This window comes from Cylas formicarius, unplaced genomic scaffold (assembly GCF_029955315.1).
Source record: "Cylas formicarius isolate icCylForm1 unplaced genomic scaffold, icCylForm1.1 PGA_scaffold_10__41_contigs__length_53128322, whole genome shotgun sequence".
Taxonomy (NCBI): Eukaryota; Metazoa; Arthropoda; class Insecta; order Coleoptera; family Brentidae; genus Cylas; species Cylas formicarius.
In genome coordinates this window covers 36353411-36379296 of record NW_026844214.1, presented here as the reverse complement: position 1 = coordinate 36379296, position 25886 = coordinate 36353411, and the positions used below count along the sequence as shown (strand labels likewise).

Sequence of the window (25886 nt, the reverse complement as noted above, 5' to 3'; positions counted from 1 at the left end):
GTGCCTTCCTGACTAAACTTACATAACTTTGTTTTTGTACCATCCCGAACATGATGTATTTTCATCCATGGATGGATAATCATGGCTCAAAAACGTCAGCATTATTTTTGAATCCTCTTATATATTATATTATCGAGACAATATTTTTTCTAGTTTTCTTCTTAATAATATACCTAAAATTAAAAGAACTAATCAAGTCGTTTAATGCTAAAAAGGTTGGTTCATTAGTGCCAAAGTGGACATTAAAATCCCCGTTTATCATGATATCATATTTGGATTTGTATATTCGAACTGATGCAAAAAGAATTGGAAATCCCCATTTGGTAATCTGTAGACTGTGTGTGAGTGAGTTGATATCGCAATTTAATCCAGCATATTTTTTTGTCAGAATAATTGAACGCCCTCTATCCCTGCATAAAAATGAGGTCGGTGCTAAATCATAAGGTTTGAAACTTAAAATTTCTTCTGACATAAAGTATTCGGTTAATGAGACCATGTCATATTTTTCAGTCTTGTCACTAAGTAAAGCCTCTAGGATGTCATATTTATTACTGGATGTTCAAATGCGTTTTTTTTTCAGTTTTTATTTAGTAAAATAAAATTATTTTAAAATTGTTACTACATCAATGAATGCTCTTCCGGTTTAAAAGGAAAGGCAAGGTTTGAATTTTAAATGGTACCCTCCACGATAGGAAGGCTAGTGACATTGCTCTAATTACAAATATAATTTAATATAATGAACTTATAATTTTTACTATATAATTTTTTCTTTGCATCATTAAAAAAACCCTTTAAAAATAAGCTCACAAGAAGTAAAAACACGAACAGTAAGCGGATTTTCATAAACATAACATCTTTAGAAAAAATATTTGAATTTTTTTCCCTAGATAATTAAGGCCGAGTTTTTCAGTAAAAGTACTTGTAGCGGTCATATCCGCCTAGATGCGTATACAGGCAACGTTAATGTTAAGTAATCCAAGCAAATTTTAAATCGCTATTTAACCGTTTAAAAGTTTTAGAGCGTTTGCGAATTTCTTATCCCAGAAGGTATTTACTTGCATAGTTACGTTTGTCTGTGTATTACTGAGCTAACTTTCCAAAGAATTGGATGTTTGAATCATCTAACTGTTTATGTTGACAATGTTACCTAGCAAATCTGGAGATTACGCAAAGCAAGCTTAGGTTAGGTATTCGGGATAAAAAAAAAACGATTCTTGAAAAGATCAGTTTAATAAATTAATATCTAAAACTACCTCGTTCGTAAAAGCGAATGACAAAAACCCGTCACTGAGTTTTAGTTATATACTAGGTATTGCTGATAGTCTCATCTATCTTCTTCCGAAAAAGGAACTAAAATTAATCCCTCCAGGGCCAGCATTTACATCAAAATTGACGTTACTCAACAAGCTTCCTGCGAATTCTATAATCTTTCTCAACACGACAATACTGGTCAACGTGAGTTTGTGGATAGACGAAATGTTGCGAACCAATGTGTCGAACACGGCACTGATAATGTGTCTGTTATCCTGAATTAAGGCATTTAATTTTCCTCCTAGGTCACCTTTCAATCTGAGAAATGCCTCGACAAGTTTAAGAATTTCTATATAGGGAACCTGAGGCACCTGGAAAAATATAAAAATATTTACACTGCGTCACTGCTCCACAATATTAGGTCAGTTGCCAGTAGTCCTTGTATGCAATTATTCTCGAACGAAGCAAAATCAGCGGTATTAGGTAAAAAGTTTGTTTTCCTAAGCGTAACTTTACGTTTTTGATATTTGTTATTGCTACTATTAAGGTCATTTTTAATGTTATCACCTGTAGACTAATGCCAGCGCCAATCTCATTCCTCGATCTAGTTTCTTCCGTCCATCCTGAGTCCTTCCTCAAATACGAAGCTACGGTATCTCCCACAGTACCAACGGAATTACTTTCTTGACCGATTTTATATGAACCATCTGGTTGTTCAACTTCATAATATTGTCCAAAGGCAGTACATATTAAGGTTAGCTAAAATTAAAGCAAACTATAATACGGATTTTTTTATTTCACACGATTTATTAAAAATCCTAATTTTGTACTCTACGTTAGGCATGCTGTTTGAGACGTTTGCTCGCTCCATTCTACTCTATTCTAAAATTTCCTTATAACTCTATTTCTATTTCGGTTTTCTAATAAAAAATGACTTTAAAAAATGAAAAAATATATAAGCGATACAATGTTCATATAGAAGCGGCCATACTGTATATTTGATATTTTGGCACCATCGCTTATCTGCTGCCGCAATGTTTTTGTTAAGCATATCTGCCAGTACTGTTTCAATTTTTAGTTTCAGTTAGTTTATTGTTTGGTGGTGCCGAACACCGTATTCCAAGAACTAATAATTTTCTGTAGGAATTTGCAGATAAAATCCTTTACACAAGAGAAAAACTTTTTTTGATGTGTTTATATTGTTGCTTAGTCTCTGATTCGGATATAACATTAGTTCGTTTGTATTTTCGATTTCAAAATATCTTCAAGATGTTCAAAACTCGCCATAACTAATCAAAACTATAAGCTGCGATTGCATATTATATCTTTGCAGCATCTTTGCAAGTTTATTAGAGTCACAACAAATCAATGTCATTTTGATGAATATATTCTGAAAGACACCTAACAAAAACCGGCATTGACTGTTATAAAGAAACGACTAAGATTTTTTTTAAATTTGTCTCTGTCAGTCGACATAGATTAAACAAAAATAACCAAAAATGACGTCATTCCAAAAAGTTTATGTGCCAACTATATAAGCCTGAACAATGAAAATGACAAAATGGCATAAATCCAAAATTTTGAGTAAACCCCATCTCAAAACCAAAACGGATGGGCGGGAATTAACTGATAATTAAACGTAGATTTCAAAGGAGGGTGGGTGTTCTTTAAAATTTTGACGGTGTTAGTGGTCTGACTAAAAATATTTTAAACCGAAAGATATCAGTGAGCTTCGGCGAACACCCTGTAAAGACTATTAAAAAAATGGATTTTCCCTCCATAGTTGAAACTTATTTTTAGCGCGCGTTTCGAGAAAGTAGTTCCTCTTATGGCAAAATGATTAGTATGTTTACAGATTGACGTCAATTGCAGAAACCAAAATTGAAAGTGCAATCGGTTCCAGAAAATACCGTTTACTAATTTTAGTGCGTCAGCGTTCTTCGCCGTTTGTTAACTCTACAATAAAAAAAATATTTTTATTTTTATTTTTTTGGATTTTGTGTTAACATTCGTTTGGTTTTCTTGCTATAATTGCACAAAGCAAAACATGTTAGATAAATCGTTTTGGATAATTTAATTGTCCTCAAAAAAATTGGTACTTGACAAATTGTAATATTTCATCAAATGTACTCACCAGAAGGGTCTAACCATTTTTGATGGAAAGGTTTTTAATTATTAAAGGGGTGTGTCATTATAACAGATATATACTAAAAACGTAAATGATGTGCGATATGTCGTCTTAAAGTCAGAAAGCTTAAAATAAAATTCAAACATTTTTAAGAAAAAAAACATATAAACAACAGCCTGCAAGGACCTAGTTTTTTATATACTTTGTGTTCGAAATCGGAAAAGTCAGAAACAGAGAGAAACACATTTAATAATTCTTTGGTATTCAATTTAACTTTCAGATAGGTTTTTTTCAGTAATTGACTATAAAAAAAATAGTTCAAAACTAATTTAAAAGACAAAATAACAAATAACGAATACGAAGAAAAGCAAAAGATAAAATTTATTCAGCATGTGGATACTAACTGGATTTTTTTTATATTTAACACCAAACACTTTTAATCTTAAACGCACCGTATCCCGGAAACGAAGGACTTGCGGGCAGATTTTAGATGAGATTTTTTCTTAAAAATAATGTCCTTTGAAATGTCGGACATTTATTAAGGTACACCCATTATATCTATTATTCTCTTTAATATAAAAAACTTCAAAGTTTTTCCAAAAAAGGCTTTATTATTATTTAGTGAAATCTTTTACAACTGATCAGAAATAACCAAAATGATTATGTATGTGTTAATTAAATAATTATTAAATTTTCTCATAATAATGACGAATTTGACTTACCAATGCAACGCAACATAAATACGAAAACATTGTTCACTAAACTAGCGTCTTTTCGAGTTGGAGTAGTAGCTATACAACTTATAGATGGAACTTTACCTACCCCTTTATAAGGTTCGTTAATGACACCTTACATTAACGCGAAAGTTTTTGGGCATCCATGAACTTTCTAAAAGTTAACAGTCCGACAACCAAATAAGACTAAGGAAACAATCACTCATCCCTTTTAATTTGTAAAGTTACAACGCACTTATTATTTCAAAAATAGTCTTGCTTTTCCAAAAACTTGCGAACATTTTTCTTTTTAAAATCTGAAAAATAAATAAATCTAGATTTATTGTTATTTTTTAAAGAAACCGATCAAAAAGCTCTCTAAGGTTTGAGGGAAACCTTAGTAAAGGTCATTTCACAAGGGTAAGTTAGCATTTTTTAAATAAATGCAAAGGTTCTAATATAGGCTGACACAAAATTATGAGCTTGTATTCAATAGTTCCTTAAAAACTAAACTTCCTTAAGTTTATGTGTGTTTCTGAAGAACACAAAAATCATAAAACTATAAGAATTCAAAAAAGATTAACAAAATAACATTTTATCAAAGACAACACTCCACCAAAGGCAATCGTTACTTGACATTTACTGCTTAGTTTCAGAGCATGCGCGAATATAAAAGTTTCAAAAAATTTAGTACAATTCAAAGTCAGTTCTAGACTCTGCTGTAACGAAGCTCTAGAACAATTATTAAATTTGACACAAAAATATATGCGAGTACCAACTCTTGTCAAATGAACTCTACAAGGAAACTTAATTTTTTGAAATGATTAAATCAATTAAAATAAAAAAATCTATTTAAAAAATTAGAAACGAAATACTTGCCTTGAATATCAATCACATTTGAATTTTCAACGGGTTTCTGAGGTGATTTACCTTTAGTGTAATATTCATCAATATTGGTAATCACGCTGATTAAAAAGGAACAAACCCCCAAAACTAAATATACGAAAACTTCTGTAAGGATACAAAACATTGTTTTAAAGACAAACCAGACAACTGGGTTACAAAAGGCATGAAAGCAGAGCGTCAACGCGAAATACGATACCTGAAAAGCAAAAAAGATCATAAATATATAATGGTTGTAATAGGTTTAAACAATAGGTTTAAATCTTACACTGTTGTAATTGCAATTAACTAAATCATATTATCGACTCACTTGCATTAGCCAGTTTGATAAAGATGAAGAAAAATTAAACATTTTCATAAGAAACGTCCTCAGCAACGATAAGTACAATGTTGCCGAACTTCTAGGGCTAACCGCCATAGCCGGATGATCTCCCATTTGAGACATTTTAATAATAATAGTCAATTGCCGATCTAGGGCATATAAAACCAAAATACTTGGGATTTAGACAATACGATAATGTCATGATGATCCTGTCAACAATATTTGATGTTGTCATCCTTTTTAGTGGTTGTACCGACTGTTGCATATTATCGGCAGTAAAAATTAATTATATTATATACAGCGTAATTCACGGGAATTTTAGAAAACACTTTTTCAAAAATTAAATTAAATGTATAACAGTGAACAGTTTTGGTTTGTCTTTCACATAATTTGCAAAGCAATAATTCTCCAACCTTTCTCGCTTTCATTAATGATTCGAGTAAATGACGTCTATACCCGTACAGAAATATAATTACTTTTCTTATGTACTTTTCGCATTCCTTACTGCTGGTTCATACGTTTTTAATGAGAATAAAATGCTGTCAGAAATTTGTCAGGAATCAAATAAAAATGTGCTAATTGTTTGAGCCAACTTTCATCAATTTGCTACCACCGTGCGGCATCTTGATCTAGAAATTTATTTATTTTACATTTGGCTATAAATAAACGGCATAAAGTTTTGGTGAGTATTCCCCGTGAAAGAAGTGAGACGCTCATTTGTTAGAAGGTATCCCTTGCGGTTTGCGGGAAAGACTTACATAAAATGCAGAAAGTAAGTAGGAAGATAAACATAACATGTCGTGAAAGGCTACTTTCGAACTTATCATTATTAAGTAAACATTTAATACAATATTTTATTGCTATTAATTCATTAGATATTTACGAATTTTGTTATAGGAAATGTTTTTGATCATTACAATTTGCCTGGCGAATGTCACGAAAGCGTATCCACATCCATCTACAAGCAATCCCACTGCAAGAAAATCATTGCCTAATTATGTGGAAGAACCAGACATAAAAAATTATCGTGCAGCATTTCCAACTTCCCGTGGCACCGAGGCAATAAATATCGAAGATATGGACGTTGCAGAGGCGATAATATTCAGGCCTCTTTTTGTCTATAGGAAAACACTTGCGAAAAGGAGAAGATATAATCCTTACCAGGGTTGAATATACGGTTAGTTTATTTCTACCAACCAAAGAATAAACTTATTCGATGTGATATTATATAATAATTTTCAGATTGTAATAATAATTTATTGATCAAAAACGTTTTTCAATAAGCTATTGGTTGTTTATTTACTGTTGCCCTAGATTTTTTTTTGGTATAATTCAATACCTTGTTTAAGGTGTTAATATTGTAAATAAACTAATAGTTTTCTGATCTTCTCTTAAATTCGTATCACGCAACCGCTTTAGCTTTTTGTTAGGTCTTTTCTAATTAAAACATTTGCTTGTGTAACAATTTTACTGAACAAATCTTCAAAATATAATAAAATATTATATAGATGTAAATACAATAACAAAAAGCAAAGTTTAGCAGCTAGCTGTTGTCGCACTTCGTAATTTTGTTGTCTTTCTTAATGATTAAAAATAAAGTACAAAATGACAAATTTGGACAAAGATTTAAGGCCACAAATTCCATGTGTTATCAATAAATACAAAATAGAGCACCGAGGGTAGAGCTAAAATTAATACTTATTATATTAGAAAATCCTAAACTAATTTATTACAATTAAGAATTATATGCCTCGCACACTCCTGCTGAAAATTTATTGCATTTTTAATCGCATGCAAATGACTTCATTTAATAGGAATTTTTTTTATTAGAAACGTGGTACGCCTGAGAAGTGAAGCTCTTTCGAAATATTGGCCTTGTATTTGGGTATGCACAGTATAAGTTTGTTATGCATATAGAGATTGTGAATCTGGTCGAATTTGAAAAAAGCAATGCCCAAGGGTAACGGTTTCACAATTTCTAAATTTGGAATGTAGTATTATACAGGGTGTCTCACTAATCTTGCGCGCCTTGCTTTAAATATAAAAAAATAGAATATATTTAATTGAGCGGCCATACCCCCATAGAAAGGCAATAATGTAAAGCCATTTCTCTGATGATGATGAGTAATATAGTTATTTAAAAATAATTTAAAAAATAACAATATTTCTTTTTCGAGTGATCCTGTCTATCTGAATCCGTTTTTTTAGTTTATATGATCTATAATCAACCTTGCAACTTTGCTTAAAATTTTAACTCCACACTTTTTCCAGAAGTAGTCCTAAAGTTGTTTTTTTTGTAATATGTCTGACCTTTAAATACTGCTATTACCAATTTATCCACTTTAGCCGTGTCTTCAATGCTGAACTATGCTACGCATGTTACTCACAGGACAAATGATTATTTAGATTCTAGCTATTTGTAATTTTTGGAATAAGCGAGTGACTTTAGTCTATTTTGAACGGCAATGGAATAAAACTTGCAATTTTCAACATTGTTTATGTCCATTTATTGTTTTTTACGTGACCATCACGGCATCGATACGATTCTGGTAAATAGCAAGTGATAATTTTTTGAGTAAAGAGTCCTCCGCGAACGTACTTTAGTAACCTTGTGATATTTTGATCTAGAAACATTGTTTATTTAAATGTGCCGTATAAATATACTGCAATGCCGCATTCGAAATTCATATTAATAAGAGAAGCGAACCGCAACTATCGTAAGAGATTTAACCACTTTTTTTCCAGAACTTCAGGTTTAGTGCAACAAAATGCACAAAGTAAGTGTTTTATTCTTTGATTCATAGTTATTTTTTTTTAATGTGAAGTTTCTGTTCTTTGTTTTACGCGTTCATTGTTGCTTTGTTATACAATACATTCGTAGCGCAGCATATTTTGAAAACCAACATATATATATATATATATATATATATATATATATATATATATATATATATATATATATATATATATATATATATATATATATATATATATATATATATATATATATATATATATTTCTAGTTTGTGAGGTCTTGGATCCTTTTTATTTTATATATTCTTAAGAAATGGTTCTTGGGTTTTTTTTGGTCCTTTTTTTAGTGAAATTAAAATAAGTTTCCATTACTTGTGAAACATTTTATTTTTTGTGACGTTTCGGCCTTCAAGACCTTCTTCAGACATTTAATTTTAACCTACAAAAATGTATTTTTAAATAAAATTATTTATAGCATTGTTTTCCTGGTCATAATTAAAACATAGATAAAAATTTGCTGACTCCTATACAAATTTTTATCTATATTTTAATTATGACCAGGAAAACAATGTTATAAATAATTTTATTTAAAAATACATTTTTGTAGGTTAAAATTAAATGTCTGAAGAAGGTCTTGAAGGCTGAAACGTCACAAAAAATAAAATGATTAATATTAAACCCTTAAAAATCGGTTCATCTTGGAAGACGTTTGACACCCTTTCAGAATTTTGTAAACACATATACGTATCTAATTATTTCCTACAAAAGTAACAGATTAATACCAACTATACAACGTTCGTAGCTCGCTATTGTTATTCTAAATTTTGTGCTTGTTTGACATAACATTTCGAAGACATGACATTGGTCACATGAGTAAAGTTAAAAAGAAAAACATTTTTACATCTTTAATAAACATGTAGTACACATTATGATAAATTTCAGATACTATAAATATACTATATTACGAAAAATTTATTTTATGAAAAACTTGTTCTTGATCTTAATAAATTAAAAAATTCTCTTATTTTTTCAGAAAATATTGATCGTTTTTTATCTCGTCGTAACTGCCATCAATGGATATCCTACACCAAGTAAAACAACAGCTTTCGAATTTTCTGATGCTGCTGTAAATAGCATCCACGACAAATCTTCAAAGCCAATAGATTTGGATGCTAGCTACCAAAGAATTGTAATTCCGCCTAATGCCCATGAAGAATTAAGAGAAGAGATGGAACCAGCCGCAGCCACGATTTTTAAACCTCTGTTCGTTTTTAGGAGGACCTCTCCGAAATAAGGAATAGGTGTACATTAAAAAATTGTGCACTTATATTAATTAACCCATTGATGTAGTGCAATATGTATCTTGCCTTTTTGTTTTAATTAATTTATTTTTCATATGTGTATATATTTATAAATAATTTATATTTACTCTGTTAAATTATTTATTGAGAAACTAACCAAAACTAAATTTGAATTATACGGCGAAACGTATTATATTCAATATATTCGACCCTAAATTCGTTGTCTCATAAATACCGATACGCACGATTCCAACAACCTCCAAATGAAATTGTAAATATATGTAATTCAAAAGAAATTAAGTTATTCCAGAAATCCATGCAAGTTAATAAAAAACAAACATTTTACTTTGGGATCCATATTCAGTTTCAAATTGGCATCTCCCAATTTGACAGAAACCTCGCCGAGGACGTATTTATTTATTAATAGAAAAAAATGGGCGGACGTCTAAAAAGACGTGAGTTCATAGAAACAAGAAAAAGAAGAAATTCATTAATTTTTGAAGATGGCATTCGACCTGAGTACGGTGGGCTACTTGTACGGGCTGGTCCGTTTATTATGTAATGACACCTTATCTCAAAAAAATTATTGAATTCAATTCATTCAAATTCAAAAAATAAAATTAAAAAATACATATTTTTTATGTCATAGCATGTTTTCCTCAAAATTAGTTAAGAAGGATTATAGGAAATAAATATTATGTAAGAAGTGTGTTTTTATAATAGTAATGCTCCGGCAATATTTTATTGTTCTATCTATATTCGTTTTTTAGATAAAAAATAAAAATATTATTTTTTTCAGCATATCTCCCGGGCGGTTGGCTTTTGACCAAACATTTGTTATATACAGGGATTTTGTATTTTCGTGAACTAGTAACAACTTTATTTTTTTTAATCACAACACACACAAAAAAGTAATTTATTTCAAATGTAAACAGCCCATTTTCATAACTTTATGATATTTATGACTTAAAAAAAAAGGTGACCTTAATTTTTTCTGAACGTTGAAAATAATAAACGGTCTACTTAATTTACTTTATTTGCTGTTAACATTACCTCCATTATTTAGTTTTTTTTTTATTAAAACGGTTTATAGGCGTCAGATCATTTTTATCAGAAACAATAATAAGAAATGAAGAGAAGTTAGGTATCAAACATTGACTTCCAAATTAATACGAAACCCAAATTGTTACGTTTCTGTAGTGCTCGATTTTTTTTGCCATGTTTCGTGGTCGTTAATTTTTACAATTAAAAACCGTTTTATTACTAATTTCTCGAAATCTACAACTTTTTCAAACGAACAACCTTATTCAAATGCGAAATACGAAAAAATTATAGAAATGGGGAATTGTACATTTACATTTTTAATGCTACTTTTTGATCACCTTGTATTTATCTATTTTCAAAATATCAACAAATAAATGCAGTAGATCCCCTTCTATAGGAAAATCAACCCCAATATGTAACAAAGGCTATCTAACAATCGCACAAATTGAAGATATATTTAGACGTCACTGTTGACATAAAATTCATAATATGTCAGAAACGGTGAGGTATTATACATGTTTAGAATTTTCCAAAGAATTCAAAAATTATTTAATATACCGGGTGCTCCATTTAAAATAAGAAAGTAGTTACTTGACTACGTAAATACAAATATAACATTTTAAAAGTATACATGAATCCAAACAAATTTTGCTCTGCTTTCTTTGATAATCTTAAGAAATTCTGAGGCATCATTCCTTAATAAACCGGTTACACTGTGTCTAAACTTAGTGAGTTCGTGAATTTATTAATTAATTTCTTCTAAGGGCAAATCTGCCTTAACTAAAACAATAGTTTGCTCTAACGAAATTTATTCTAGTCTTATTTATATCCATATCACAAAATAAATGCACCGTATAACATTTCTCCTATATCATTCTTATCACCAGAAATAAGCAACTTAAAAACACTAATAATAAATTACTACTGTCATTACACTATGGATATTTACAATAAACAAAATGAGCGATAGGAACTAAACTTGTATTAGTATGGAGTGCTTAAACTGCTACCGTTGGAAAGTCATCGTTGTCGTTTAAATAACCAACGAAGGCTGGAGGCCTTGATATTCTCCTCAGTAATCGCCTGTACGTTACTACTGGCCTTACAACTATATTGCCTGGGGCTTGTCTCTTAACAATCTGATGCTCGCCTCCGGGAATATTAGATGCAGTCAGAGGTATCAAGATTATACCTTCTGGGTCAGTGCTGTCGCTAAAGTTGGACACGGCTGACGTAGAATCTCTTTGCAAATCTGTAGATTTGTACGCAATCTTTGGTAAAATATTAGCTTTGCTTTCTGCAAAAACATTTTTCAAAATTTCTTGATTGGCAAGTGATCCTACATTTTCGTCAAGTTTGAAGGTGTTGGATTTTTTTACGTCGTTTACGTTGATTGGTACTTCTACTGGAACGTATTTAACATCGTAAGGGACGTAAATGACTTCATAGTCAGTCTCGTTTTTTAAATCGGAATGCCGTATTGGGAGAGAACTGACCAAACCGAGACTCGCAAGTGACAAAAATGTTAACTGAAATGGAGTAAATATATTTAGGTCTGGTAACTAAAACAGATTTCTATAAAATCTGATAATTGACAAACATAAAAAAATACTTACCCAGTACATGTCGAAAGGCACAGTAAACATGAACAAACTTCGGCCACTCAAACTTCCTTATCCCACTTTGCGTGCAATAATTTTTTTCGTGAAATCAACCTGTTATTCGGCTATATATATATGGCTTGAAAGAAGGTGTTAATATTTCTACGTGTTTACAGTTCTCTGAAAATATCCTCTGATTTACTTAGCTGATTATGATTGGGTTATTTTTGTGTTTACCGGTCTTTATTTTGGCACGTCATTTCATTTTTTGACGTCTCTTTCGGAATATCCACTTTGAATGCGTTTCAGTATTCCAGAGAAAAATCGACGGTAGATAAATATGTACAAATTATTCCGTTTGAATGCGTCAGGTTTTGGTGTTTATTTGATTGGCTATTAACGTCTCAATGCTGGAATTTTCGGTAAAGTTTCGAGTAAAAATTTTACGATATATGCAAACATGTTAAAAAATATTGATTGTGTGTTGTTAATAATTGTGCGGGGTAGCACAAAAAAGTGAGAAGACTAGATAATTTTCAACCATCTATATGTATACATATATACATGTGAAATTTTAATAGGGGTAGTTTCTGGAATCGTTTTGTGAATTCTTGAAATTTTTTTGGGTATTAGGTCTCTTGAAAACAAATAACGTAATTTTTTTAAATATCTATTGACGTTCCGATCGTAATTTCGATCTTTTTCAAAATATCTTAATTTTTTATAAGTCACATTTTTTAAAATTGATGACATTGATGACAAGAAACTTCCACAGGTTATTTCTGTATTCCTCCTCCGTCGGTTTTTGCTGAGTCAAACTTGCCGACGTTTCGCCAATCATCCTGTTCGCTTCTTCAGAGCTTCACTGAAACTGACTCGTATTATTCGATACACAAGATATTCTAGCTAGTTTCGACGTAGAATCCCTCTTCAGCAAACTTTCTATTCATGAAACTCTCGACATCATTTCAGATATATTAAGGTCCGACAATCTGGAACCAAAGCTTCTCACCTTAATTGAAAAATAATTGTCAGGAACATATTTTTCTTATAACGGTAAAATTGTTGAACAAACATCAGGAACACAAGTCATCGCGAATATATTTATGGAAGCCTTTGAGAAGAAAGCTCTCGACACCTTTCATCTAAAACCAAAATTATGGAAACGCTACGTCGATGATAGTTTTGTTATTTGACCTCATGGTCAAGAAACCCTAGTAGATTTTCTTAGACATTTAAATTCTATACACCCCAACATACGTTTTACCATTGAGTTGGAAACTAATAATAACCTTCTATTCTTAGACATTCTTATCAATAGAAAATCAGACCTAACATTGGGTCATTGTGTTTATAGAAAACCTACGCACACAGACTGATATCCTAATGCATGGTCACATTACCATCCGGCACAAAAATCATCGGTTATCAACTCTCTTGTTTACAGACCCTTAAAACTATCTCAGCCCGAGTCACTGAACCCACAATTAAAACACCTTACCTCTGCTCTTCTCTCTAATAATCTCTACAATAAAGATATTAAGCGTTCCATAAAAAAATACACTTCACCACAACCTTTCAATAGCAATGAGGCCGCAAGCAATCGTTCACTTGCCACTGTGGTCCTTCCTTACATTCAAAACATCACTGACCACATATCAAAAGTTTTAAAGAAGTATAGCGTCAAAACCAGATTTACCACTTCTCCAAAAATCTCTCGACTTCATATGCGGCAAAGAATACATTGGAGAGACCCAACGAAAAATATCAACTAGGCTCAAAGAACACGAAAGAGCCTTACGACTAAGACAAATAAACTCATGTGCTGTTGCCGAACACACTCATAAATCCGGACATAAAATTTTATTCGATAAAACTAAAATTCTTGCATGTAATCAGTTCTTCTACCAACGAAAAATCCGAGAGTCTATTGAAATCTATAAACAATCTAACAATCTTAACCGCGACTCAGGTCTCTACCTGTCACCAATATGGGAATCAGTCATCCGAGACCGTGTTTATGCCCCTCATTTAGCACCGCCCCCCTCAAACAATATATAAGCAGGTACAGAGTAAAATACGAGCCAATTTCAGTCAAGCTCTGAAGGAGCCAACAGGATGATTGGCGAAACGTCAGCAAGTTCGACTCAGCAAAAACCGACGCAGAAGTTTTGTTAAAAGTAATATATGCTGGATGATTTAATTTTATTAGTTTAAAATTGAATGATATATTTTGTTAAGGCCTTTAAAATGGTTTTGTAATTAATTGATTTTTTATTTTTTTTGATTTCCATTCTTTCATAAAGTTCCCTTTTTTTAGTGTTTGGTTATGTTAGTAAGATTTTAACCTTTTGTAAATTAAATGTGTGGTGTTGGTGTCATAATGAGAATAAGAGCTGTTTTTTTTTTGTAATAATTATGCTCAATGATCCAATTTTTTAAATGTTGGCTTGTTTGTCCTTTATACGCACTATCGCAATTAAAGCATGGAATTTCATATACTACATTACTTCTTCTTTCAACCGGAATTTTTGTTTTGAGTTTAGTGATGAGATATGTTTTTTTTGTAAATTATAACCTTTGAGTTCTATTTGAATTTTGTGTTCCTTGAAAAAGGTTTGGAGTTTTTCACATCACATTTTAAAGGTGTAATCTATTAACGTAACATCAAATGTCATCAATTTTATAAATGTGACAAAATTAAAATATTTTCAAGAGGCGCAATACCCAAGAAAATTTCAAGACATTATACATTGCTATATACATTTACTTTGGTTAAGGTTAACAATGACATGCCTAAAATCGCTTTAATAAAGCAAAATGAAATGAATGTTGAAGTTGCTTGTTTATAATAATAAAACCACAAAAATCAAACTTTGCATAGCCTGAACTTCATTTGAATTTGCGTCACAACAAATCAGATGTAGTTACCGACGCCATATCGCATCTGGTAATTGAAACGTGACAGCAGAATTTGTTTGATCTACCGATTTGCAGATAATTATGTATAGAATATATAAAAGCGAATATGTGTGCCTATATAACGATAGAACTATTATTATAGATATTAAAAGTTGGAACAAATAAGAACAGTCATTATTACCGTTACAGGTATTGGATTATTGAAAACATATTTTGAATGGATTTTCAGGAAAAAACCCGTTGTGTATATGAAGATCGCGGTTTAAAAAAATGGCGCAAAGTGCAGGTTAGTGTGTTGCGTGCGTTCAATTTATCTTGATAAGATTTTAATTGGCTGTAACTTTCTTGTTTTTAGAGGTATGAAAGTAAACAAAAAAACAAAATGTATTGTTAGTAGCCAAGTTTTTTCCAAGTGACGTATGAAACAAAACACTATCAATTTTCTGACATATAAGCGTACATCATGTTTTTATAAATTTTTAAATTTTAACCTTGCGTTTCATAGAATATCGTATTCCGATTACAATGATGTAACACACTTTATATTTTAGTCCACTCTTTTTTGGCAAATCGGTAGAGAAATTTTTATATAATTTCAAAGACTGTCCCGACTGACTGCAACAACAATAATTATTTACATATTAAAGTAGAACAAAAACACTAACAATTACAAGACACACTAAAGTAAAAAATTGTATTCTAAATTGTATCTGAGCTCCATTTTCCTGAACACATTTCTCATATACTCTAATTGTATTATGTCTTGCATTTAGTAACGATTCCGGATTGTCTCTAAACTGATTGATTGCCTTTGCCGAAGTTCCACGATATCACGATATTATTAGAAGGAGTTCTGTGCGATTTTGTGTGTCCCCAAAAGAAAAAATCCATTAAAGTTAAGTCGGGGCTGTTGGCTGGACCACCCATAGTTCCGCCGTTCCCTATCGAACGACCGGTCATATTCCATTTTAGGAAATTTTTTAACTTGCACAACATTATAAGGAGGGGCACCGTCTTCCTGCCATATAATCAGCGCTGATATATTTAGGGGCATATATTGTTCTATTCGGTGCTCTTAGAGTTGCAAATAATGATCTCCAGTTAACTTTTGATCTATAAATATGATATAAGTATGACACCATACCATACGATTGGTACCGATGGGTTTTTATTTCGTGTATTTGTTTAGGATTATTTAAAGCCCAATATCGCGAATTGTGTCCATGCTGTTTACTGTAGTGAACGAACATAAGTCCATAAAATGTTTTTCAAAAAATTATTATTCCCTTTATGTCTATTTAAAAAATCCAATGAAAACTTCATCCTCCTTTGACATTGTTCTGCACTTAGTTTTTTAGTTTTATGAAATTTAAATGCTTTATATTTATATTCTTTCAAAACTGGATTGATCCTCAAAAAATACATGTCTCTTCATATATTTTAGTAATAGAGGAAATTGGATATGGAATCCTAATGTTTGCCTTATTTTCTTCATTTAAAACATTATAATTCCGGCATAGCTTTTTAGCATTTAATACGTTACTATTTTCTGCAAATTTCTTTTTCTACTCCCGTCTGTAAAATACCTAATTTCGCACCGATCGTCATGTTCGCGGGAAGCGTCACTTTACCACGTCAGTTTCGTTTCCCACGAATCCGAGCCACTTCGGGCATTTCCGGGATTTTACCGAACGGGTTCGGGAGCAATCGGATGTTTTCGGAGATATTTCCCACGCTTTGAATTTTGTCAATTCTGACGGTCATGTCAGTGAATGTAACCGTGTTGTTTTTGCGAAAATGTACCCAAAAACTAACAGTCGTAGAAAAAAGTATAATATGCAACACGTTCGGTAAACTATTTAACTCACTCGTTTATTAAACACTCGCTCCCCTTGTAATAAATAAACTCGAGAGTCAAATGCCGTTGCATAATATACTATTGACAGCCTTGAAAATATCTGTTTTGAAGGAACTCGGCGCTCTGGATAAAGTCTAATATACTGACGACAAGCTGCAGTTGCACTTTTATTATTCAGAAAGTATACTTGAAGCATATCACTCCTTTCACGGATGCAAAATTCGCGAAAAACCATTTTAACAATAATGACTTGGACAATGATTCAACCATCAACCATGTTTACTAATATGTCAAAAAAACACATATTTTTATTTGTCAGTCAGGGCACTCTTGGAAATTATATAAAAATTTCAAATTTTTGCCGATTTGTCACAAAAGAGTGGACTAAAATATAAAGTCTGTTATATCATTGTCATCGGAATAAGATATTCTATTAAACACATATATAATATATAGGGTGTTCCATTAAAAAAAATAAGATGTAGACTCACTTGGAAAAAAAGTTGGCTACTAACCCTACATTTTGTTTTTTGTTTTCCTTGATATCTCTAAAAACAAAAAAGTTAGAGTCAATTAAAATGTTATCAAGATAAATTGAACGCACGGTACATGCTAGGAAGATCATTTCCTTCCTGTAGGAAAATATCATGGTTTGAGATATCAGACTCAAATAAACAAAACAACTAGTTGACACAGTAAACAACCTTTGTCTAGCAGAAAGCAAAAGACACAAATGTAGTGCAACATATTTTTATTAAAATTAACAATTCAAAACATAAATTAAAATAAATATCTTATGACATACTATCACAAAGTCAATCAGTTCCATACATAAAAACTTTTGTGTGATGGATTATGCGACTGTGGGAAAATAATCTCTGTCGTTCAAATACCCAACCAATGCATTTCTTCTTGGAGGAACATCAATTCTTCTTCTGCTGCTAAAGTTTCTTCTATATTGCACTAGAGGTCTATACATCAGGCGTCTTCTATAAGGCGCCGAATACGTTTGCCTTCTGACCACAACATGATCCAGTGGATTTCTGGAATTAGGGTTGATTTCTCTCTTAGATCGATGGAATTTAGAAGCATCTGTTTCCTTCTCTAAAATTGAAAAGGAGGCATTTTTTTTAACTCCCATTTGATTTAAAATAGTTTCATGTACAGGAAACGTTGTTAACATTCTATGCGATAGCTGATCGCTCAAAGACTCTGGTACTTCTATTGGAACGTATTTTACATCATACGGTATGTAGACGATTTCGGTGTCTTTATTTTGTGCTGCGAGTCTCTGATTTGGCCATGAACGTACCGTTTCTGTCAAGAGCATTAACAATACCATTTTCTGCAAGATGCAAAAAAATACCAAATTAATTAATAAATAAATAAAATAAAACAAAATTTACACTGTAAGTACTACTTACATAAATATTATTGTAATCCATAATGATGTAATAACCAATGCACCATTTAATGCTGTAACCACTTCTTGAAATTACTGCTTATACTGACACCCTTTCCGGATTGTTTATGTTATATATATAAAAATTGACCCGTTGACTCAAAAAGGTGTTAACGCAATGGAATTGTTTGTCTTTCTTGGAATGTATCCGAGTATAGTTTAACTTTGTAATTATTGACATGCCTACTTACAACTGACTCATTTGTTAATAACAAAGCCTTTTTTGTTTATTCCTCAAGAATTACGACGAAACTTAATACCCTAACTATTTCGGGATTATATTAAACATACCTTGCAAGAATAGAGGAAAAATTAGATAATCACGTCGTCTATGAATATGATCAAGTACACTCTTTGGAATCGATAATACGATTTGCTTTAATTTAGTATGGTTTTTTCTTGCTTAGGTCTTGACAACTTGAGAATTATCTCTTTTTATTTAAAGAAAAGCGAATCCAACTGGTAATGCGGTCTATTATGGAAAAGCTAACAAAAAAAATAAAATTTAATCCCAAATACGTAATTAGTAATGCTACCACCAAAGTTTTTTAAAAATTATTGCTCTCTACAACATGAGCTATAAAGTACGACTTTTGTTTTATTGAAGCTTGATATTTTTCATTATTGTAAGCGAAAAAGGAGGTGCCCTAAAGTGTTAGAAATTCAAAAAAAAGTAAGTCACTAACAAAAAATTTCCACCTCCGGTTTATTTAATTATCGTATTATTATTCGCCCCACAAAATTGCTGTTGCATTATTTACGTACATCCGTCCAGTTTTACGCTAATAAAGTTAAGGATCTTCAACCAAAGTGGAAATCAGAAAACAACATTTTATTAGTCATCAAATATAATTAAATTATTAGATACATTTTATTAGTTTCAAGTTTTGAACCATGAAGTTTATAATAATACATATTAGTCAGCTAGAAACCAAAAGGAAACTTACCAAAATGAAAGTGAATTTGTATAGGTAATATAAAAAAATATTCGATAAACCTTAAATTCAGACATTTAATTATATTGGACGTAGTTATTAAATGCATAATTAAATGCGTAATTATTGTAAAAAAGAATTTCGACTCTGCAATAAGAACGGTAAGTTTATTTAATAACTTAAAATAGCAAAATGCTAAATTAAGTTCAGTATCTATGCAAATAGACCATTTTCCTTGAATGATTTAAAACGAAATTTTATTAACTGCTGCTGGCTGGCAAAATTTATAGTAAATTCATAATGTGCGCCTCCAAATTTGAATGGAATCTTTTCAAATATGAACCTGTGTGACTAAAGCGAAAAACAAACTCACTGTTATTTGCTACTGCGAAGGCTGAAACATTGCTTATAAGGAACGGTTCAGAGAACTATAGTTACGTCCATTCGATCATTCAACAAAGGATGATATGGATGGTAATGGTAGCAATAAACAATTTTTAATAGCCAGCCTTTTTATTTATCAGATAATTATAATTCATTAAAGCTAATTTAGTCATCTAAGAGGACACAATAATGTTATAAATTAAATTAATAGCTTTGTATATTTAGACATCAATAAGATAACTTTTTGGTCGACGAATTAGTCCTTTAATTTGTAGTCTGCGGACGTTGTTTAAGCAACTGTGGGAAAGCTATCGTAACTCTCCATGTATCCGGTATCGGAGCCTGGTCTTAGGACGCCTGCATCGTCATAGTATGGATCATAATATCTGCAAAAAAAACTATCTTTACGAAATATTGTATTTACTTAATATTGCTCACATAGATCGTGTCCGCGAACATGGTAAAAGTAAATCTATTGATAACATTGAAAACACTTACTAGAAAAATCGGAATATCCCAGATTTTTTTCTAAAGCCAAATATATAGAAGATATTGAAACATATAAAAGGATCGAAAGAAATGGATCGATCTTCATCATTAGATAGTTATGCCACTGTAAAGACATACAGTAGATTAAGAGCTTTATTTACATATTAAAGATTTATACAATCATCATCATCGGTAACCCAAGCAATCAAATAAACAAGCACTATACAGGATGACGATTTCGTGGTGCACATATTTAATACTTCAAGTCGGTTGGTTTATCGAAGAACGATGACGTTTAAAGAGTTTTTTTACGTATTTTTGAGTTGAAAATTTAATTTTGACATGTAGAAAAACACATACCTGTGGTTACTGTATAGTTTTCCGTACGAGTATAATGGATCACCTTCCTCACCGTCAATTTCTCGAAGTACTCTTTTGACTTTGGCGGCTCGAACTGGGTGAAAGTATCGATAATATTCTGGTATCGCTCCATAAACAATAACGGTATCGTCAGAGATCGTATCGAGAGGCAGTGAAATAACAACCGATACTCCAAGAAGCAAAACGATCGTGAACAACATATTCTATACCCCTGAAACAAATCGATAAGAATAAGCAAGTTTGAAGGAATTTTTGTTTTTTTAACAAATACTTGAGCAAACTAAACATATTGCATAAATGCATATACATATAAATTAAATTCAATTCAAAACTATCACGGTACCTACTTTCTTAAAATAAATGGTTTTAAATACACACAGTTCGTAATAATTATAATCTGCATCTCGTATTTCTTCAATCTTTTATATATTATATAAAATTTGCTTTATCAATTAGAGCCTATTTTTCGAGAGATAAATGTGTTAAATAGGAGTTTAAAAATAACGAAAATAAATCCCGTAATTAGCCAATAGCGGGACGCTTTGGAAATTTCTAAACTGTGACTAATATCGTACCGGTAATTTTCCAAAGGATCAGTTGGCATCATAATAAAAAAATAAAATGAACGTATACAAAATTGCTGAATGAAATCAGATTATGATGTCGGTGTATGCATTCTCATTTTATTCACTATTTCTTTAAGTTGCCCGAATGAAGAATGTAAAACGTTTTGTTTTTTTTTTTTCAAAAAATTGTTCTGAAAGTTTAAAAACAATGTACATTGAAAATTTCAAAGTTGATATTGACGAGCCGCAAATGAAATAATAACAATAGTATTTCCCATATTTGCATCATTCTAAAACGCATCTTATATAATATAAATTTAATGCTTGCTCTTATAGCTTGAACCTCATAATCACGAAATTGCCAGAATACTCAAAAATATTGTACCTAGGAGAAAGCTTTGCAGTTTAAAATTATCGTTGGAGTAGATGCATTTTTTCTTTGTCATGAACTTCAAACGTATACTACATTTAAAGCGTATTACTTGCTAATTATACAAAATGTATTCATAGATAAAATATATATAATGCTTAGATTTTCAACCAATACTAGAACCAGTCAGTTTGGTAATGATAGTGCCCTTAAGTAGAGTTTGAATAGCACGCCACAAGGGGATACTGGCTTGAAGTATGTATACTTATTAGAATATTACCTCTCCCTAATTACAACTTGGTAGCATAAAAGGTATATGAAAATGGGTATGAACTAACGATGAGTGTTTTCTAGCAAGTTTGATCTTTTTTAATATACAAGTTAAATTTTTTTCATTTTTGCTAGAATACATTCAGTTTTAACTGAACCAATAATAAAAATCAAACTTCGCATATCTCTTATATTTAGTCGATTTGTATTATTCTACATTATCACACTGTATCAACCACTTCACAATAAAGTTTCGGTTCTCTTCTTAAGCTACTGTCGGGAATTTATCGTCCTTTTCCATATAACCTGACAACGCCCCATCCCTGTCCGATCCTGCATTCCTCCAATCGCTATTGTCATCGTAGTCATTGTCGTTATTATCGTCATCGATATCTCTGAAAGTTCAAAGTCGTACAAAATAACAAATATAAATGTAGAGTTTCATGTGTTGTGTCTGCATAAGCAAATTAATTAGTCCGGATGGATCAAGCGATATAATTTTTTACAGTTTTTAGAGAAAAGCCCATATATAAACAATATAACTAACCAAATCGAAAAATATATTTTTTCATAATACCTTCGTAATACAATTTTTATGTTTTTTGAAGTTGCAGGCGCGTTGTTTGATTTTCCTGCAAATGTTGCATCTTTTGAGTCTGTATCTTCGTACTCAACGTCTCTCGCAGATCTATGAAAAGCGGCTCTTTCAAACGATATCACCTCCTCAGAAGGTACTCTAATTCTTGCAACCGAATCGACCGGCAAAGAATGCACGTATAGGATAATAAGCTCAAGTGCAAACGTTACAGTTAAAAAAATCTGAAAATTTTGTTATTATAAGTATAAGGTAAAATTTCCATTTAAAAACGACAGTTTTGGAAAATAGTTTTGGCAAAAGAGCAATTCGTAAAATTATAGAGATTTTACTGAAATAAATAAATCTATAATGAGTAAAAACTTACGAATAAGGTGGTCATTATCGAGTTATCAAAAATCACTGTTCGTCTCCCGTTTCTCTAAAAACGAATGCTGGAATCGGAAATTTTAGTTCGTAGATATAATATCACACCTGTTTGCTTTTCAAATTATGAAAGTATTATAGAAATTTATGTCTGAAATTCCGAGCGTGGCACTGGAAATTCTAGTGTTATTTTAGGGCGTATTTATCTACATATTTTCTCATATGTCGCAGGATATAATTTTTCACACTTAAAGTTAAATTAAGAGGAAAATCTCCAATTTTTAAATCTCAATCGAACACGAGACAAAAACTACGAACAAAAAATGATCACTTATATGTATTGTTTGAAGTAAATTACTTTTTCTATTCCCTTCTGTAAAATACCTAATTATTAGGGTGGGTCAAAATAAATGATTTTTTTTTGGATCTGACACAGAAACTAGTGGCTAGTTACCTCTAGAAAGTACTTTCGATTTTTGTCTCACATATATATAATCATATTTTATCACCAATAGATTATTAAGCCAATTTTATTAATAACTTTTACTGCAAAAATGGTTTCTTGTACTTTTGAAATTAATCGAACCATCTCAAAGATATTCGAGGTCAAACATTGTAGAATTTAAAGAAAATAACTTTTTGTTCTGAATTATGTTATTGACTGGAAAATAATTACAGTGAAATATTTTCAATTTTTCTAGGAAATTTAATACTCTACAAAAAAGGTCTCTTGTGGTTTATCGATTACTCGAACCGTTTGTAAGATATTTGCATTGGATACTTATAAACATTTTTTAGATTTAGTTATACAAATCGGCTTTTATTGCAGTCAGGAAATAGTCCTCGTTGTTCTTTGACATCTTGCATCAAATATTGAAACTGTTCTTCGTTCGTTCATTCTGCGTCATTAACAATTTTCATTTGTTTGAAATACTCTTCATTTTTCTTATGAAGACCACAATGCGTCACTTTACTACGTGAGTTTCGTTTCCCACGGATCTGAGTCACTTCGGCTATTTCCGGGATATTACCGCACGGATTTGGGAGCAATCGGATGTTTCCAGAGATTTTACAGCATTTTTGTGTTGTTTTGCAAAAATCTACGCAAAGCTAACTGTCGTACAAAAAGTCTACTATGCTACAGGTTTGCTAAGTCACTCATTAAACATTCGCTCCACTGCGTTCCTGCGTTCCTCCACGTGTTCCATACTATACTATGAATAGTGATTTAGATTTTAATGGTATCCTAGAATCATCTACTTCTTAATCGTGTTTGATTTCACCTAACATTATTTTTTGTCTTCATATTTCGTGAAATAGGATTCTTTTTTTAATATTGTTATCCCAGATACTATTGGCCCCGTTCCCTGTTATCGAGCCAGTGGTGATGATCTTCTCCGTGTTCTCAAAATTTCGTAGCATTTCGAATTGTAGCTGCTTGCACTATTTTCTGGTGTTTGAGTTCTCCAAACGTCAATGTACTTTTACAAATTCAATGCGGTGACTCTGGTGGAAACATCATCAGAGTAGATCAGAGCTATAACACGTGGCAGTTTGGTCTCTCTTTTCTTTTTCTTGCTACAGCAGTTAATTATATTATTATTATTATTTATATAACAACAATTGTTATTGATCTCCCACTACTACTAATTATTTTATCATTTCTTGCCATTATCTGACAACTAATAACTGGGGCAATAACTAAAGCAATATAAGGAGTAATATTGATTATTTTACAATTTTGAAAAAACCAAGTTTTTTTAACACACTCCTATTTATTGACAGAGAATGGAACAATTTTGAACGACTATTTTTCATACTCAAACTGCTAATAAATCCCCATGTTAAATATATCGTGTATCCAGCTCCGTTGCAATATCAGTGCTTATATTCGATGTATAAATATTTGCGAATTGCCTTGACCCCATGAACTGACCTCCACCTCTTAATATTTCCGCTTCTTCAATACACACCCCCAAATTTGACGCATCCAGGGCCACTCGTATTACAATGTTGCCGCTTGAAGCATTTTTTCAGTCGAAACATCACCAAAATAAACTACATGCTTGCCGTATCTCCGATGCACTATTTAAATTCTCTCATTCAAATAATCGTTGATGTGCAATATCTATTTATTGCCATCAATGTTCAACGTTCAACCAAGAAAACACAGAAAAAAGTGTGGTTATCGAATAATATGTCGGCTTTTATATAAACTTTTAATAATTTTATTTAAGTGAGGGAATATGCCGAATTGTTAGCTATGGAAATTTACATTCTCTGTAAATTTTAAACATTTTTTTATTGTTTAATATTTTAGTATTGATTAGCTACAACCTTACACAAAATTCAATGAATAAGATAAGATTAGTTTTTCATAATAATTTGTTTTTCTGACTTTTGAATGATAATAATCAAATAGATAGGATCACTGTAATGTACCAGATTAAAAATTAAAGCAAAGCATGACTAAATAATCAGCAATATCCTGCTGCCCTATAAGTTAGACCAATATACAAGATCATTTTATTCGTATTTAATATCAACACATTATGACGAACAAAATATCAAATAGTTTAGTTGCTTAAATCTTTGTTTACGATGTACGATTAGTTTTCGCTGATAAATGTTAATATATTGCCATAATAATAATTACAAGTTACAAAAAATTTCAATTTGGGAGATAAGTTTAGTGTAATGTAAGTTTAACATAAAGTATTTCCAATGGGCCATAAACAAATTAAAATACCAGACCTAATGACAGCAGAAATAATAAAAGCTGTTAAAGAATCTGGATAAAAAATGTTTCATCTAATCTGTAATAAAATATGGCACACGGGAGAATGGCCCGACGACTGGACACACTCCACCATTGTCACTCTCAACAAGAAATGGTGATAAGTGAAGCAACTATCGTACAATTTTCCTCATCTCACATGCCAGTAATGTAACGTTGCAAATTATAAATGAAAGACAAAAAGCTTTAATAGAAAATTTGCGCCAAACCATAGAGAAAGCAAGGAAATGCAACATCCTTCTTTATATTTATTTCGTAAATTAAAAAAAGTTTTCGATTAAGTCAGTACCCTGACTCCTGTGGCAAATCATAAATGAAGTGGGGCACCGCAACTCCTCAGTTGTATCAGCACTACAGCACTACAGGATCAGTTAGAATACTGGATTCATCTTCAAAGGAATTTTCCCTTGAACAAGGAGATAGGGGTGTATATTGTCCCCTCAACTATTTAATATATACGCTGAACACATCAT

At 31.4% G+C, this 25886-nt stretch overlaps 4 protein-coding genes and 1 long non-coding RNA gene across 6 annotated transcripts; all 5 read right to left on the bottom strand.

Annotated features, from left to right (window-relative positions):
- Positions 1-1262: 1262 nt before the first annotated feature.
- LOC132708133 (uncharacterized) lies at positions 1263-4403 on the bottom strand. Its single transcript, XR_009619839.1, has 3 exons — positions 4202-4403; positions 1819-2010; positions 1263-1622 (listed from the first exon to the last, which is right to left on the bottom strand). It is a non-coding gene; the product is annotated as an uncharacterized LOC132708133 (long non-coding RNA).
- Positions 4404-11000: 6597 nt separating this feature from the next.
- On the bottom strand, positions 11001-12114 carry LOC132706495 (uncharacterized). The gene is made up of 2 exons (XM_060677849.1): positions 12034-12114; positions 11001-11946 (listed from the first exon to the last, which is right to left on the bottom strand). The coding sequence occupies exons 1-2, from the start codon at positions 12061-12063 to the stop codon at positions 11416-11418; spliced, it is 561 nt and encodes a 186-aa protein (XP_060533832.1). The 5' UTR covers positions 12064-12114; the 3' UTR covers positions 11001-11415.
- Positions 12115-17565: 5451 nt separating this feature from the next.
- Positions 17566-18310, bottom strand: LOC132708037 (uncharacterized). 2 transcript variants are annotated; one of them, XM_060680137.1, is made up of 3 exons: positions 18223-18310; positions 17964-18143; positions 17566-17902 (listed from the first exon to the last, which is right to left on the bottom strand). In XM_060680137.1, the coding sequence occupies exons 1-3, from the start codon at positions 18241-18243 to the stop codon at positions 17777-17779; spliced, it is 327 nt and encodes a 108-aa protein (XP_060536120.1). In that variant the 5' UTR covers positions 18244-18310; the 3' UTR covers positions 17566-17776. The 2 variants fall into 2 exon arrangements, with proteins under 2 accessions (XP_060536120.1, XP_060536119.1); XM_060680136.1 differs by having other exon boundaries at positions 17566-18143.
- Positions 18311-19704: 1394 nt separating this feature from the next.
- On the bottom strand, positions 19705-20833 carry LOC132708159 (uncharacterized). The gene is made up of 3 exons (XM_060680300.1): positions 20797-20833; positions 20429-20660; positions 19705-19965 (listed from the first exon to the last, which is right to left on the bottom strand). Exons 2-3 carry the CDS (start codon positions 20647-20649, stop codon positions 19869-19871), a joined length of 318 nt encoding a protein of 105 aa, XP_060536283.1. The 5' UTR covers positions 20650-20660; positions 20797-20833; the 3' UTR covers positions 19705-19868.
- A 1004-nt stretch (positions 20834-21837) lies between these two features.
- On the bottom strand, positions 21838-22738 carry LOC132708188 (uncharacterized). Its single transcript, XM_060680354.1, has 3 exons — positions 22618-22738; positions 22233-22474; positions 21838-22050 (listed from the first exon to the last, which is right to left on the bottom strand). Exons 1-3 carry the CDS (start codon positions 22630-22632, stop codon positions 21921-21923), a joined length of 387 nt encoding a protein of 128 aa, XP_060536337.1. The 5' UTR covers positions 22633-22738; the 3' UTR covers positions 21838-21920.
- Positions 22739-25886: the final 3148 nt, after the last annotated feature.